General features: G+C 54.8%; 1 protein-coding gene across 5 annotated transcripts in view; it reads right to left on the bottom strand.

Moving 5' to 3' along the window:
* The window catches only part of LOXL4 (lysyl oxidase like 4), a 33,167-nt gene extending 16,740 nt beyond the window's left edge, over positions 1-16,427 (bottom strand). The window contains exons 1-11 of one of the 5 annotated variants that reach the window (XM_037805272.1): positions 16,413-16,427; positions 14,816-14,890; positions 8,151-8,458; positions 7,431-7,609; positions 6,347-6,552; positions 5,188-5,226; positions 4,823-5,042; positions 3,727-3,913; positions 3,429-3,583; positions 2,533-2,700; positions 1,263-1,425 (exon numbers count right to left, since the gene is read on the bottom strand). In XM_037805272.1, coding sequence (XP_037661200.1) covers positions 1,263-1,425; positions 2,533-2,700; positions 3,429-3,583; positions 3,727-3,913; positions 4,823-5,042; positions 5,188-5,226; positions 6,347-6,552; positions 7,431-7,609; positions 8,151-8,424 — 1,591 coding nt within the window. In that variant the 5' untranslated portion in view covers positions 8,425-8,458; positions 14,816-14,890; positions 16,413-16,427. Of the gene's footprint in view, positions 1-1,262; positions 1,426-2,532; positions 2,701-3,428; positions 3,584-3,726; positions 3,914-4,822; positions 5,043-5,187; positions 5,227-6,346; positions 6,553-7,430; positions 7,610-8,150; positions 8,459-12,852; positions 13,037-14,815; positions 14,891-16,412 lie in introns of those variants that run through there. The other 4 variants (XM_037805273.1, XM_037805274.1, XM_037805271.1 and 1 more) reach the window with 4 other exon arrangements.
* Between the last annotated feature and the right edge of the window lie 589 nt (positions 16,428-17,016).

Genomic DNA, 17,016 nt, shown 5'->3' with positions numbered 1-17,016 from the left:
AGGTTTATTTCAGTGGATATGCATTGAGGGTGGGAGTGGGGGTTAAGCTGGTTTGCTATGTGATGCCTGTATTATCACTAAAAAAGCTCTCAGAATTCCTATGGTGTATTTTGAAGACAGCCAGGATATGCCACTAAAAATCCTAGAGTTCCTGCAGGAAGGAAGAGCTTTCAGAACGAATGAAAAGAAGAGAGTGAAGGAAAGCTAGAAATGAGAAAATCACAGAGAAGTGGTGATGGCCACACACGGAGCAGGCCAACGTCTCTGCTCGGCCATTGAGAAACATCCAATGCATTCAGGAGGAGCACTGCCACACCAGGCAGTAGCGTAGGGCAGGTACCTGGTTCCCACGAAGGGGAGCTGAGGAGAGAACACACCCTCAACTTGCTATGAGGTTTTGGTGCCGAGAAGGCCCACTCTCGCCCCATCACCCTGATGGGAGGGTGTAATGTAAGAGCCCAGTGTTGTTGCCAAAGAAAGCCCTAGAAGTCATTGCCAAAGGTTAAGGATGTCTTGGGATTGAAGTTTGGCTGGGAAGAAGGTCAGGTGGCCTCTCAGGCTGATGCCAGTCTGCGGCCTTAGAATGGATATAGTTCTCTTGGCACAGACTTGGTTGGCAGGTGTCAGAGATGCCGCTGACAGAAGAAAATCTGGGTTGTGGGGCAGATCGATGTCTCAACATTGTCTTGATCCAAAGCCTTTGGGATAAATCACATAGCCCAGAAGCAGCACACAGCTGGGCCCTAAGTCCCACATGCTCCTCACATTTATGTACCCTCTACAACTGTAGCTTTCAAAAAAAAAATTTTTTTTTTACTACAACCCAAGAAATATTTTACATCATGACCCAGTACACTCATACCTATTTCCAGGAAAAAAATACCCTTACTAAATTAATGCACTCATGTTTTCTATTCCATTTTTTTTAACTGTTGGTCATGATCCAAAAATTGAAAAACACTCTTCTATATCCTTGTGTTTTCACTTTCTCTGTTTTAATTCTCATAATAACTGCATGATGTAAGCAGGACAGGATTTGTATCCTGAGATGACAGGTGCTTTGGTCATACACAGCTAGTAAATGGCAGAGCTGGTGCTCCAAGTGCAGCCCACCTTCCACTGCCCCACCTTGCCCGTCTTGTAGCTGGAATGAGCCCTCAGGGCCTGCCCTCCCTGAAGCAGGGGGGTGTGTAGGCATGTCAGACTGAGGGGAGCCGGGCCTGCCTGTCCCCCAGGTCCTGTGGGCTCCTCACATTACTTACTGTCTGTACAGGAGACTCCAGCCGCGAAGCGCCCCATGCCGTGGGAGCAGTGCACCGGACCGTGCCTTTGACACTGCTGTAGGGCAAGCTCTGTGCCTGAGCAGCGCACCCCACTCATCACCACTTCTCCAGACCCCGGCGTCCCCTGCCAGTACCAGGTGTCCTAAGAAAAGAGCCAGTACCACAGTCAGGGTGGCGAGGTGCCTCTGGAGTCATCCCCTCTGACTCCCATCTGAGGCTTGGATCCCATCGTACCATCCCCATAGGCTACATCTAGCCTCGGCCTGAAAATCCTTAGTGATGGAAACACCCCCACTCCCCCCAACCTGGGACAGTCTCCATATTTAGAGCCTTCCAGGTATTAGAAATGTCTTCCATGTTTTGAGGCTGTTCATGGCTTCAAACACGGGCCCTGCTCCCGTCCGTCTCCCTATCTGAAGAGGAGGTCCCTCTTCCCTTCCTTCCCAGCTAGTCATCACAGTCCCATTTTAAACCCAGCTGTTCCTCATACAGCCCCAGGCTGTCAGCTGTGGTCAGGGCTGACCCACTTCCCCAGGCAAGGTCTGCCCTGGCCTGGCCTGACGGGTCAGTGCGGGTGCAGCTGCAGAGGGTTATCCATTGCATCCATGCCCGAGTCCTCTTGGATTTGTTTCCTTGATAGCTCTTGAATCTACCATGTGTTTCTATCTGCGCTTCCACTAGCCTGGTCCGAGCCAGCATCACTCCTCACCTGAGCCTCGGTAGCCACCTGAGTGTTTCCCTGCATTTGTCTCTACCCCAACTCTTTCCCAAACAGCAAAGGAAGAAACCTTTTAACAACCTGGAATGCAGGCTTTGCCCCTGCCTCCTCTGCCCTTACACCTCACCTCACTCTGCCCCTTGACAGCCACACTCCAATGCCTGGTCCCTTATTTTCTCAACTGAATCAAGCTTCCTCTGGCCACAGGGCCTTTTCATGTGCTCTTTATTCCCTCCCTACCTGAACTGGCAAGCTTCTAGTCATTCTTCTTGCATACACACCTGTGTACCTAGCTGTGTACCTCCCTCCCTCACTAGTCTGTGCGCTCTGTCAGGGAGAGATTATTCCTTCTTCTTCACAGAATTCCCAGCACTTAGCATATCTAGCCCACAGTTTCCCTCAGTAATTAGCTTTGAGTGAATGAAGGGCCAGCAGCTTTTGCTGTGCCCAGGGCCACCAGGCATAGAAAGTGTGGTACTTGGAGACCAAGAAGCAGAGAGTTTGGAAGGAAGGAGCAAAATCAGGACCTACCTTGATGGCGTGGTTGGCAAAACCCAGGCCGAGCTGTCGGCAAGCCACCATGGCTTCGCTGAGTCCCCAGTGGTCACTGCACACTGTCCCCCAGCGCTGGACACCATTCACCTCCACCTGCACCTCCACCAGGCCCTCCTCAGGGGTGCGCCCACCAGCCAAACGCACCTGCAGTGGTCAGAGGTGTGTATGGAGGGGGGCAGGCTTAGGAGGGGAAAGCTCTGGAATCAGGCCTAGAGACCTGCCCAGGCCCCCTTACCCTGTGGCCCTAGGCATGACACACACCTGCTCTGGATGTGTTTCCTTCTTGGTAAAGCAAGGACACTATATTAGATGGGCTCTAATGTCCCTTCCTGCTAGAGAAATCCAACTCAAAGAGTGCAGCAGGGGCTCCTGCTCTCGTTCTTGCTCCTCCTCCCACCTGGTCTGGAACCCTACCATTAATGATGACTCACAACTTGTGAAGGCTCTCCCATCTATCACCTCATACACAATGATCCATTAGACAGGTAAGACCATTTTACAGAAGAGAAAACAAAGATCAGAGACATGGAGTGATTTGCCCACAGTCCCTTATTAGCAATGGCACTTGAACTGTGATCATCCCACTCGGCCTCTCCAGTGCCACTCCCAGTGCTGGCAGCCCTGTGGCCCTCTCCCCTTGGCACCTTCTTTCTCAGCCTCACAAGTGACCTGAGAGGGTGTGAGAGGAGTGTGTAGCCACCTGAAGAGTCCCCTGAGGGGGCTTCAGAGCCTGGCCCTTAGGGGATGCAGAAAAGGCCAGCTGAGACTCAAAGAGAGGAGAAGGCTTTCCAGGCTGGCCCCATGTGGAGCCCTGGGGGGATCTCAGGTAGCCTGTTCCCCCAGCCCCCAGCCTCAGGCAGACCTGAGCTCACCTGATTCTGGAAGCCCATGTTAGGGATGTTGCACCTGACGGCAGCGTCATTATCATGCTGGCAACCATTCTGGGACCCTTTCAGGGAGGGGCAGTCACCGAGGGTCCGCTCATATCCCTTGCAGCGCACCTCACTCAGGTGGATGGGCCCCAGCCCTGTGCAGGGAGAGAGATGCTGTGTGAGGCTCTATCTCTGTGACCCCATATCTGTGGTTCCCCTCCACAGAATGGGAAAGCTTTCTGTCCTGGGCCCTGGCATAGCCAGGCCCTCCGACCCCACCCCAGGCCTCCTCTCTCACCTTGGCCCAACTGAGCCCCAAAGAGAGCCTCCCGAGCAGAGCCAAAGCCAAGCTGACGGCACACGACGCTGGCGGAGATGAGGTTCCACCTGTGGTCACAGATGGTGCCCCACTGGCGGTCCATGAGCACTTCCACGCGGCCCTCGCCCACCTGGGCCCCGGAGCGGAGACGCACCCTCGGCTCCTGCTGGGAGAAAACCAGCTTCAGGGATGGCGAGGTGGGGGAGGCTGTCCAGCAGGGGCTGCGCCACCACAGCAGAGCCTGGGGCCAGGCCCCTTCCGGCTGGGCTGAGCCCTCCGTGGGCAGTGGGCAGAGCCAAGGACCCGGAGCCCCAGTCCTGCCTCTGACCCCCTCACATGAGCCATTTTTCTCAAGCTCCATTTCTCGATGGCCAATAACCACCACAGAAATAACAGTAGTAGCAAATTTCAGCTCTAGTCAAAGAGGTTTAGGAGCCCAGTCCCTTGGGGTGAAGGTCACAGCCTGCCACCCCATCACCGTCTGGGCAAGTCCTCTTCTGTCTCTGAGCCTCGGGTTGAACTTCCCAAGATCAACACTTCCCAAAGAGTTCTGCCAAGTGATTTTAGGGAGGTGCAGGGACATGGTATTAAACTGATTCACATAGTGGGGAAGCTATCTCTGTTTTAATTTTTTCAGTCTTAACTATTTCATCAAGGAGACAGTCTGAGTTTGGTGCTAATATGACTTCGTCACCTTGCGAGCACTTGCCCATTTCTTTTTTCATAACAAAGAGTTCAATACCTTCAGTGGGATGTAGCTGCAATTTAATTACTGTTTTTATGGCCACCTTCTATTCACAGTGGGCGATGCCAGTTTTTCAGTTATGGAAGAACTATAAACAGTCCCTTTTAAATACATTCCAAGGCCTCCTACAGCTCCACCAGTTTGTGGTGGTACCGTTCTCTACCATTCTGCTCTCCTCCCAGTCTGAACCACCAGTGCTGCCTCCTTTATGGAGCAGCTCCCTGCTCCCCTCCTCTCCTGGAGAGCTCCTGAAACGGTCCCCCCACTGCAGCAGGTCCTGCTGAGAGGGCCTGTGCCTCCAGGCCAGGGTGCAGACCCCGTGGGGCTCACCTGTGCCCCCAACTCCTTGTGCTGGGGCTTTGCCTTTGGTGGGCGGAAGCGGGGCCCTGCCACACAGCTCACCACAGCGTGCATGCCACCAGGGCAGGAGGGCTGCAGCTTGCCCCAGGCTGGAGACACCTGCACCTGACAGTTGGCCATGTGGGGCTCTGTCCCCAGGCAGCTGACACGGTGGATCCAGAAGGAATTCTTCTTAGTCAGGCTCTTCAGCCTGGAAGACAAGGGCGGCTGAGAGTGGGGGCGGGGGCTGAGGGAGGAGCGTCAAGCTGGAGAGGCCAAGGCAGCGGTGGGGGGCAGGGGAGGCCCTCCTTGTCCCATCCCTTTGCATCCTTCCTTGAGGTTCTGTGGCTCCTCACCTAGACTTGGGATCCTTCATCTTCGAACTCCAGACTTTCCTGTGGTGAGAGGACATGGGTAGGGGTGGGTGAAGGAAGTGCACAAGTCCCACCCCTGCCACCCTGGCTCCTCCTACTTTCCCTTAAGTGAAGTTGTACCAGATTTCACAGTTGCCGAACTTGTTCTCAAATCTAATTTCAATGCTGAGCTTCCCAGCAGCACTGAGAGAGTGGCCATGTCACAGATGACGACGGCCCCCACTTCACAGGGAAGGAAAGCAAGGCCCAGCAAAGTCCCCCCATAGTCAGCAGCAAAGGCCCAAAGCAGGCAGCTCCACGCTCGCTCTCCCTCCAGCCCAGATGAAGGGGAGCCTTTAGGAGAGCCCCAGAGGGGACCAGGGGAAAAGTGCTCTCAGGGAAGGCAGAAGCTGAAGAACTTGCTGGTCGGGGCTGCCCACCCAGAGGCCTTCAGGCTGTAATCAGAGCTGTTGGGTGGTGGGTGAGGCCACAGGGCCCAGATGTGCGATCACCAGGCAGCAGGAGTCAGGGGCCCACACACCAGCCACCCCCAAGGATGGAGCCCCGTGTTGCCCACCACCCCTCTTTCTGCAGCACCAGGGTGACCAAAGTAGGAGACGCAATGACAGAGCAGCAAGGGCCTTCCAAGCCCTCAGGGGGGGCATGACTGAGACCGATTAGGGGTGATGAGAGGAGATGACTTAGTGCCGCGGGAGACTTCTCCCCTGACTCAGAGCTAGTGGAACTGTGACTTGTGTTCCTCATTTACAGGGCTGATGCAATCTACTTTTGTCAGCTCTGTCATGTTTCTGACAGTATTTTTGTCTCTTCTCCCCAAACGGCCCCACCCCATGCCTTGTTTACATGCAGCCCAACCACAGCCTGGCTTGGATCAAAGCTGAGGTAATGCACAGGGACAAAGTTGGGGTGCTTACTTTTGGACCATTTCTAGATGTTTCCCAGAGTCTTGGAGATCATCCTGTCTCTCCAACTAATTGAGGGATCCATAATGCAGGAAATCCAGGGACACGCCCCACCCCCATGCCACCCCCACCACTCCTTACTGAACCCCTCGAGGCCCCACACATCACCCCCACCCGCACCCGGCTGCCGCCAGCCCACAATCCCGCCTCACGGGGTCCCCGGCCCAGCCCCCGCCTACCTGTAGTAGTGGCTGTCGACGGGCGCCTCGCTGGGGAAGCCCAGCATCCCGCACACCACCCGGCTGTTGTTCATGGTCCAGCCCTGTTCGCACACCTGCCGCCAGTGGCCTTCGTACCTCACCTCCACGGCACCCTCGGTCACCGGGCTCTGCCGCTTGGCGCTGGCAAGGATGGGCTTGAGCCGCACCTCCTCCAGCCGCTGGCCCTGCGGGGCGCACAGTCACCCAGGGGCCCCAGGACCCTGGCCCAGCCCACCCAGCCCACAGCAGAGCTCCACACGGGAGAGCCAGGGCTCAAAGATATTAGACGTCATCCCCCCATCCCCCTCATTGCATAAGCCAGGAAACTGAGCCCACTGTGAGCGCGAGGCAGAACCTGCCCACAGCCCTGCCAGATGTGTTACACTGGGGGAGAAGAAGGAGGAGCTGTGCCCTTCTGGGATCAGACAGGTGTCCCAGCAGTTTGGGAGATGCCCACTGAGCATGGAGGGGGCTTCTTTGTGCCACTTCCCTGGGGACAGCTGGAGACCAGCTGCTCAAGACCCCTAGCAGGATCCTTTGGCCCACAAAACCCCCCACCCTAACCTGTGGGAGGCTCAGACTAGTGTGGTGCCCCCATCAGGGCCTGCTCTGTCCAGTGGTCCAGGGCCAGCTGTCCCCAGCTCAGGGCTGACAGCAGTGGAGTGTAGGAGCCAGAGCTGTTGTTTGCTTGGGCTGTTTTTAGCTTGGGGTTGTTTGTGCTGAGAAGAGGCAGCAATTGTGGCCAGGCTTTGTGGGTGAGGCAGCCCCCTTCCCCCTGCTCCCTCCCTTATGGGTGGCAGCTCTGTAATTCCCAGCAGGCCCAGCCCCCAGTTCTCCAGCCTGCCCTGCATCCGGCTGGAGCCCTCTATCCAGGCACCTGCTCCTTGCCTGAAACCAGGGCTTCAGGCCACGAACAGGAGTCCAGGCCCCAGGGGTGCTTCTCAACCCAGGCTCTGACCCCCCAGCCCTCCCTCCTCCTCCAGACCCCTCACCCAGAAGGCTTTCTGTTTCCTGATCCCGTCCCCCGTCTCAGCCCAGGCCAGGGCCTGCAAAGCCTCCTCACCTGGGGCCCGAGGGCATTGGAGACCCTCTCGGAAAGAAAGCCACGCCGGCGCTGGGGCTGGCACACCACCCCGACATCCTCCGAGTGGCTGCAGTCACTGACACCCCAGCCGTTAGACCTGCACTGGTCCAGGAAGCTCTCCGTGCCCACACAGCGCACATTGTCCAGCCAGATGGGTCCTGCAGGTGAGGGGCAAAGGGTGCTCAGAGAGGCAGGCGCTGGGCTTTGCCTCCCAGAGAGGAGCCCACAATTACCAGCCTTCCTCTTTCCAACCCTGAGTAGAAGGGAAACTGCTTCTCCCAGGATTTGGTATCCACAACCCTGCCTACTGCCTCCTCTTAGCATCAGGGCCTGCAGAATCTGTTTTTGGAAAATGCCCTATGCCCACCTAGTAACTAGATCTACCTGTTCACCCATTCAATCATTCATTCAATATCATTTTCTAAGCACCCACTGTGTGCCAGTCACTATGCTTAAGGAATGTAGAGTTTAGCAGTGGTAATGGTGGTGACCTCATTACAAGAGAGAATGGAAGAGTTGGAGCAGGGGTCACTTGCAGCTGGAGTGCTCAGGAAATGCCCCATGGAGGTGGTCATTTGTGCTGGGTATTAAAGGATGTGTGGGAGTTTGCTGTTCTGTTAGAGCCTCAGTGAGCCCAGCCCCTGAGATAAGCCCACAAGCATTTCCTTGTCATCCCCCCGGGCAGCACCAGTCACTTACCCTCTCCTTGGCCATACTTGGCACTGTGGGCCCAGGTCAAAGTAGCCTCAAAGCCCAGCTGGCGACAGACCACTGTGGCCTCCTGGAGGGCAAAGTTGTCATCGCACACGGTGCCCCACTGGCCCTGGTGCAGCACCTCCAGGCGGCCCTCCTCCGGCCTGCCCTCTGGGCCCACCAGCCGCAGCTTTGTGGTGCCCAGTGACTGTGGTCTGCAGGGAGGGCCCTGGCCCAGCAGCAGCAAGAGCAAGGAGAGGGTGGCTGGTGGGGACCACATGGTGGAGACTTCAGGGGCAGCTGGGGCAAGGCACCTGGGAATAAATACACATGACAATGAGCACCCAATGCCCACCACCTCTACCCCTGACCTCAGGCCTCTTCAACAATTTGGCAGCTGCTGGCAGGGACAAAGGATGGCTGGGTCCCTCCAACTAAGTGTGTGTGTGTGTGTGTGTGTGTGTGTGTGTGTGTGTGTGTGTGTGCGTGTGTGTGTGTGTGTGTGTGTGTGTGTGTGTAGTGGGGTATTGATTAAGTCTGGGCTCTAGGCTTGGCAGGTTTAGTTCAAATCCATCATTCCTTGGCTATAAAACCTTGAGGAAGTTACTTAATCTTACTGAGTCTCAATCTCCTTATCTGTAAAATGGGGATAATAATTCCTGTCTCACGTGTTATTGTGAATATTAAATAAAACTCTGTAGGTAATGTGCTTAGCATAGGCCACCACATGGTAAGTTCTAATAAATAGTAGCTATTCCTTACACAGTCTTGTATGTCAGTAGAGTAGGTGGTCTCCTATTTGAGTCATGGAGAATATCTACCCCAGGGGCATTACCTTCCCCTTCTACCTTTTTATTTTATTAATTTTATTTTTTCTTCCCTTCCATCTTTTGATGTTCCCAGCACCTTAAATGCCACCTTCACCACAGAAGGCACATGGTATGGTGGAGTGGAAAGTTATTTTCTGGGGAATCAAGGACTCTACCACTCATTTGTGGTGTGACTTGAGCATGTCTCTCAAACTCTCTAGGCCCCAATTCCTTATCTCTAAAGTGAGATGGTTGAACCAAATATCACCTAGTATCTTCTGCAGCTCAGATATTCTACGATATCTTCAAGCCATAGCTCTAGATCCATTTAGGTGCGTGATTCATGCATTGATTCAACAAACATTTTTTGGAATACTTGCTCCATGCCAATTATTAAGCCAAGCATTGAGGACACAGACGTGATGATATCAAACACCCTCCTTATCCTCATGGAGTGCGGAGAAGAGGAATTAGGGAAGGCTTTCAAAGAAGGGTCACTTAACCTGGCCTTGTTGGACGAGTAACTTCCAAGTGGAAAGAGGGGAATTCCAGGTAGAAAGAACAGGATGGGCAAAGGAGGAAAGAGGGAAAGAGATGAGCTTGTGTAACAGCAGGAAGTGCCCTTCTCTTAACCCCATGCTACAGCATTGGGGACTTGGAGCAAGGGAATGAAGCAGAAGGACAGGCTAGGGCCAGGTGCCCGTGGCTTTGTGCCCCGTGCAGAGGGTTTGTCCCCCATCCTGTAGGAAATGAGGGGCAATTGGCAGATTTTAGGCAGTGAATATGCATCAGAAAGAGAGCCCTGTCTGCAGGACGCTGTAACCAGATGTTCTTTGAGTTCTTAGAGAAGATGAGGTCAGGGGCTTGTTGTCTCCTCCTCACACATTAACAGCCTTAGTCCTGGGACCAGAGAAAAGGACACAGGGCATAGAGGAGGGGATCCTGAGTGGTTAGAGCTCTTGGAGGCCTCTGGAGCCACCAGTGCTGAAGTTCATCCACCAGTAGCCTCACTCAAGCTAGGCTCTGCTGCTGAAAGCCCTGGTGGAGAGCTGCCTGCCCAGAACAGTGGATGGAGAAGACTGGGTTCCTGCCCCTGGTCAGAGAGCTCCTTCTGATGGGACCACACTCTTCCTCGGCCACTGCGCTTCTGGGGGGATCATACAGCTCCTCAGCCTGTTTGGCGGGGTTGGGGGTGGGGGTGGACCTCCTACCACTCTCAACCCCATGGACTGCCATCTGGCTGAGGGTCACCTCCTACTCCTTCCAGCCCCTCACCCTATCAACCACTAACCCTCCTCCCCTGCCTTCACCTGCACCCACTCTGTCTTGATGAGCCCAGGGCTGGCTGGAATGGGCTCCTAGAAAGGCACTTGATAGGTTCAGGGAATGAAGCTCCATGGGAGTCAGGACTTTGTATTGCATCCCCAGTGCCCATCATAGTGACAGGTATGTGGGTGGGACTCAATAAATATCTGTGGTTGAAGAATAGGAGGTAGCATATATGATGCCTAAGAGTGCAGAGTGGGGGCCAGAACTCCTGGGTTCAAATTCCACTTCTGCCAGTTAGTTTCTAGGTGATCTTGAGCAAGTGATTTAATTTATCAGTGCCTCAGTTTTCCCCCTGGTAAAATGGAGATAATTGCACTTACTTCATAGGATTTTTGTGAAGATTAAATGAATTAATACATGTTAAACCCTTAGAAAAGCATGCTTTCAATGACAGTTAACTATTCTCAGTAGCTACTGTAACAATTCCTAGAGAACCATTGGTCTGGGTTGGTTCCCACCCCCTCTTTGTACAAAGGAAATGAAGGCCACGTGCTATCTCAACAAGCAGTCCCCAGTACCGTTATGCAACATTCCCCAGATTTGCCCCTTTTCCTTCCACAACACCCCTGGGCCCAGATTCTCCTCTCTACATTCACAGAAGCTCCTCGTCATATTTGCTGCCTCCAGACTCTTCCCACTCTAACCCCTCCTGCACTTCCCTTCCAGATTTAAACACTTCATGGCTCTCCCCACTCAGGAGCCTGTGACTGGCCATCAGCACGAGCAGGCATAGCGTCAGGTGCCCCCATTCCCTCCCCATGCTCCCCTAAGGAGGAGGTAAACAGCCAGCGACTGAGCCAAACCAAAATCCCTGTGGGAAGGAACCTCCCCCAGATGGTAGGAGAGGATGAAAAGGACTGGGCGGGACCCTCTGGCTGTTAGGACCCAGTGGTCACATTGGGTCTGGCCGGAGAGAGGACCCTCCCAGAAGACGGAATGCTCCTAAGTCTGCCACCAACATGTGTGGCTAGACATAGGTGCTTTCCTCTGAGTCTCAGTTCAACTCCTTTGAAATTATGGGGAACCCTAAGAGGTTCCCCATATATGACATGCTTATGTGGGTCATGAGGTGGGCTGGGAAGGTCTGCTGTTTGGCTTCTGGCTGAGGTCCCCACAGTACAGAAGCCTTATGAGGGGCTGTGGACAGTTCCGGGCGAGGAGGCTCCTTCTCCTCCAAGAGGTCTCCCTGGAGGGGGGGCCTCAGCTACCGGACCCGGGGAAGCAGCTCCCCTCCCTGAAAGCTGGCCCAGGAGGTGGATGGGGCAGCAGCAGGATCTGAGAGTCAGATACAGGCTGGATCCTTCTTAACAGCTCTCCCACCCACTGTAGGTCACCATAGATTTTGCTCACACAAAACTTGTGTTTTCACCATTCCCCAAACACACCCTTCACTTCCTAGCCTCTAAGCCTTTGCGCTCTCTGCTGCTTCGATTTGGAGTGCCCTTTCCCTACTCCCACACATCCCTTAACACCCAGCTCAAATGCTGGCTCCCACATTAAGCCCTCCCTGTGTCCTACCTTCCTCGCACTTCCTTAGAGAAGGAAGCAGACTTGAAAGTGGCAGTTCTTTTCACAAATTAAGGAGAAGGGGACAGAGTGAGGGAAGGAAGGTGGCAGGGGGAGGGAGGTAAGGTTAATAATAAGATATTTAAAAATATTTATTGCCTACTCATCTCCATTTTAAAGATGAGATGAGGCTCAGGGAAGTTAAATCACTTGTCCAGCCAGGATCCAAACCCAGGCATCTCGATCCAGAAGCCAAGCTCTCAACCACAGAGAGAAGGATGTTGGGAGAGTGGGGAAGTGGTTGTTGGGGGGGATGGGGGGGGCATGGGGAGGTGAATGAAATTCCACCCTGTGGCTGGTTGGTTTATGGACCTAGGCGGTGGCATATGGTAGATAAAGGACCCTGTCAGCTTGAGGTAGAGAGGAACCTCTTTGGAGAGGGCAAATGCCTGAAGATATTCAGGCAAGAGCACTGGGAGTGCTGACCTCTGGGCATCAGCCTTGGGATCACCCACACTGCCTTCTCACCGCTCTGCCCGCTGCTGCAGGGCTTTCAGCCCTGATGCCTTCCCCAGAACCACTAATTATGTGGACCCGAAGCAGCAGCCGGCAAATGGGACCTGAGCTCTACCTGTCCACGCTTCCCCACCAAAGCATAATCAGCTCTGCTCCGGTTAGCAGAGAGCCCAGCTCCTTCCTGCCTCTTTGCCCCCAGGTCACAGTAGTGGCATTTGAACCCACCTTGCCCTTCCCCCTGCTCCTCCCTAGATGAGAAGGCAGAGAAATGGTTACACGCAGCGCATGCACAAACAAGACACGCAGCCATGCACCCGAGGTGAGGGCGCATCATCCCGGGCCGGCCTTGGGCCAAGCTCCCCAACTCGCCGTCACTTTTCCAGTTGGAAGCAGGCCAGCGAGCCACCAGGGGTCCAGGCTGACCGTCCAGCCGGGCAATGAGCTTGAGATGCCCATCCCTCCCGGCCCCTGCCTTCAGAAACCCTCCAGAGGCTTGCAAACCCACAGAGACACAGAAGGACCGACAGACAGCATAGCAAGAAACCCACCCCTGGCCAGGCGGCGGCTCACCAGCTGGATCGCGGACGGTCCCGGGACTGGGGCTGGGGCAGGGGCAGGGACGCCGCCGGCGTGCAAGGTTAATGGGCCTCCTGGGGCGCCCTGGGGCCCTTTTATGCGGCTGCCGCCCATGGGCACCCCCACCCCCACCCGACCCGCCGCGGAGGAGGCCCGGCAGGCCCCGCCCATGGGGCGGACCCGAAATAACCTGGCGCCCGCCCGCTGGTTCCCCTCCGCCCTGCGCCCCCCGTCGGGTCCCGGGCCAGGGAGGCGGGAGCCTCCCGGAACAGCCCGTCGCGAGGGACGCCTTGTGCAGCCCGCGGGTGTCCGCGAACCCCTTGGCGGAGAAGACCGGGGGTCCGGGAAGTTGCGGGGGTTGGGTGGGAGGACAGCTGTTTTCCGTTTTCTCAAGCCAAAGACACAGGCTCGCGCTGCAGCAGGAGGGACTGTGGGAGGATGGAAGTTCCTGCCGAGAGGGCGGCCAAGGACTGTGTTTACACTCCAAGCTGCTCGTAGTGCCGGCGTCGCCTCGTGAGCCCCTCTTGAGACTCAGTTTCCTCCTCTGCAAAACGGGGTGATAATGCCCACCCCTCAGAGTTGTCCTGGGAATTCAGTCAGTGAGTCACGGTGCCAGTGCTCACGGGGGGACCTCGCTGGCAGCACTGTCCTGGGACCCTTAGGGCAGTGACGTCTCCTCCACTCCGCGGCTCCTTTAAAAAGCTCGGTGTGGAGTGGTGCGGGTGAGCTCTTCTCGAAGTGATGGGCAGGCCTCTCCATTGCCCTGGTCTGCTCAAGTTTATTGGACGTGGGTGTAAGGCATGTGTTCTGCCCATTGTGCAGCTGGGAACACTGAGCCCCAAGAGGCACAACTAGCGCCCCTGTGTAATGAATAGTCAACGGGAAACTTAAATCCTCTACTCCCACCCACACAGAGTTGAATGAAGCAGTCCTGGCCCTTGAAGAGCTCATGGAGGTCGTGGGGGAGTGTAGGGGGCTGTGAAATCAAACAAAAGTAGAATTGGCTGAGAGGGGAGCTCTGTCCACTGAGTTGAACGCCCGGGCGCCCGAATCCCAGTCCCACCCCTCAAATTCTCCCTCAGTCCTTGTGGCTCCCAGGCCCTCCATGTCACCATATGTAAAATGGGCAGAAGGTCCCAGGCTCCCAGCTTCCTCCTGACCGCTATAGCCAGGCCCTCCGACGCCCCCCAACTTGTCTGAGTGTCCTTCCAAAGGCCCATTCATTCAGCAAATCGTTATTGATTTTCTCCTACATGCTAGACACGGTGCTGCCGTGCTAGACAGACGCTGCAGGAGGTAGCTGGAAGGGGGCTGTCCCAGTCTGAACACGTGTGAACCAGCCGCCCCAAGGCAGTGTGTAATAAGGACTAGGATGGACCTTTTGGGTCCCTTTTTTGACCCTGCTGCTAGGACCTGCCATCCACTCCTGGCCACCCATGTCTGCAGTGTCCCCCCACTGCCCCTGCTCCGCCCTAGCTGGGCCCAAAACATTCCCCTGCGATGAATCAACAGGAAAGAATGCTCCCAGCCTCGGGTCAGTGGCGGCAGCAGGCCAGCTCCTCCTCCAGGGACAAGGAGGCCGCTGTGGGCCGGGGGGCCAGGTATGCCTCGGCCGCTTCCCGCGCCCAACCACCTCTCATGCGGAGCCAGGAACAACAGCGAGGGCTCGGAAACGTGTGCGCCGCCTGCTGCCAATCACCCGCGGGCCTGGCTGTCCAGAACTAAAAATACCCGGGTGGACGCGTGGGGCGTGCGGAGGGGGACGCAGGGTAGAGCTGGGGCACGCGTGGACGCTGTCCGGGAACCCCTTCGCCTGTGAGACGCTGGGCAGAGACTGAGGCCCGCGGCAGAGAGGGGGAATCCAAGGGGTTCACAGCAAGCCCACCTCCTTGAGAAGTCAGGGGCTTGGGTCCCAGGCCCAGCCCCATGACTTACTAGAGGTTGAATTTTCTCCGTGAGCATTCCTGAGTCGCCGGTTCCTCATCCAGAAATGCTCTTGCCATCCAGAAACTGAAATGAGACAATTCAGTTCACTCAGTGAGGGTGGATTGAGACGGCCGGCTTCCTGCCTCGTGCCTGGCTGTGCTCACGTGACCCCCTGCTGCTCTTTATACGCGATCTGTGTCCATCTGTTCTCTGGGGGGCCCTTGGACTTCCTATATGTCTCTAAACCCAGATTTTCTCACAGTGCTCAGTAAGTGCCTGTGGAATGAATAAACTGGCTGCTTCATACCAGTTCCTTTGCTAGTGCTGTGGGAAACAAAGACAAGCCAGGTACCATCCCTGTTCTCCAGTAATTGGCAGGGTGGTGGTGGGGAGAGACCCACACCCAGCCAGCAGAACAATGCATCATCATCTTCATCATAAGCCAACAAGTATGGAGCTGTTCCTGTATGTATCATCTCATTTAATTCCCTCAAAAACCTATGAAAAAGTACTTTCATCATTCCGTTACAGACAATGAAACCAAGGCACAGAGGGGTCAAGTACTTGTCCAAAGTCACACAGCTCTTGAATGTTAATATATAACACATGTTATATTAGCTGCAGAGTGTAGCAAGCGGTAAACTGGAGGGAAGCATGGGGCTGTGAGGCGCTGTACTGTGAGGGTACTGAGGAGGGAGAGGTGAGCATTGAAGAAGGCGTCATGGAAGAAGTGCCTTCAAGGATGAATGCATTTCACTTGGTAGAGAGGTAGGAAAGTGGGTGGTCATGAATAATGCTTTTTAATGCTTTGGAAGCCATGGAGCACTATACAGGTGACCCCTCACCTCTTGCCAGGTCCTCTTGGGGTGACCAGCAGCTAGCATGAACCACTGTCTCATTTTCTCATGGGGTGTTCCTCAACACCCCTTGTTCAACACCCAGATCAGGGCCTGTCTTTTGCTCCCAGTTGGGAAAGCCAGACTCTCCTGCGAATACTGAGGCCTCCTAGATGTTGCCAGCAGCACCTGGGGTGAGCCTGGGGGTACCTGGTGCTCATGGCCACCCCAGCAGCCTTCAAGACTCAGTTCTAGCCTTACCTCTCTGAGACTCCACATAGAAGAAATTGTACAGCTTGGGATCCAGGGGGCTTGAGTTCAAATTTGACTCTGTCTGAACTGTATGGTCTTGGGCAAGTCGTTTCACTAAAACAAGTACTGCTTCTTGTATCTGTTTGTTCCTGCCACTCCCCACATGCAGTGCCTTGTGCCTGCAATTTGCCAGCAGTTCCCTACCTGCTCTCCTTTCTTCCCTGTATCTACACTGTCCCGGACCTCAGTAAACCCTGCACAGATTGATCTCCCTAAAGTATTGTCATGCCCTAGCTCAAGAATCATCATTGGCTCACTGTTGCCCACAGGATACAAGGAGTCCACCGTTGTTCATCGTGCTCCCTCTGCTCAGAGCCCTTTCCATCTTCTGCCTATCCTTTGGGCCTAATTCAGATTCCAGTTCCTCCATGAAAGCTCACATGAATGCTCTCAAAATACAAGGTGCTAGAAGAGTCACAGAGCTGAACCAGGCATAATTCTGCCCTCAGGAAGCTCACCATCTTTTGTCCAGGGTGGAGGTGGAAGCCAAGGAGACTTTGAGAGGTGCTGGGGTTGGGGAAGTGAGGAGCTCGCAAGGCTGGAGAGGCCGGCTGAGGAGACGTTCCCAGGGAGAAGGGAGAGGTGAGCTAGCCGCACAAGGAGAGGAACTTTGGGGGAAGAACAGAGCTGTTTAAATAGAAATGTTAGGAAGTTTTGCTCTGTGATATGCAATGTCAACCCCTCCCCTGTTCCTCTGTGAAAGCTTCAGCAAAATCTCCATTACTCAATAAATCTTGGAGTTGGACAGGGCCACCCTGACACATGCAGGGTCCAGGTCAAGGGTCAAAGAGGCCTCATACCACGTGTCTAAATATTTAAACGTTATGGATCAGATTATCTCATTGTTGAATAAAATATGGTCTATCCTTCTGTCTTGACAAATGTACCTTTGGAAAGACCTGGAAGGCCAGGTTTGAATTCAGAACTTTCCAATCCTTGGAGTTTCTGTGTCAGAAAATGTCATTACAGGGAGAGTCTACTCCTGGCCCCTTTGTGTCCTATCTCCCTTTCACTCCCACCCTCTGCTCCATCCTACACAGCAAGGTGCATTCTGCACAAACC

The sequence above is a fragment of the Choloepus didactylus genome, chromosome 15 (genome assembly GCF_015220235.1).
Source record: "Choloepus didactylus isolate mChoDid1 chromosome 15, mChoDid1.pri, whole genome shotgun sequence".
Lineage (NCBI taxonomy): Eukaryota > Metazoa > Chordata > Mammalia > Pilosa > Megalonychidae > Choloepus > Choloepus didactylus.
Note: the sequence above shows the minus strand (reverse complement) of the source record. Positions and strands in the feature narration are given on the sequence as shown.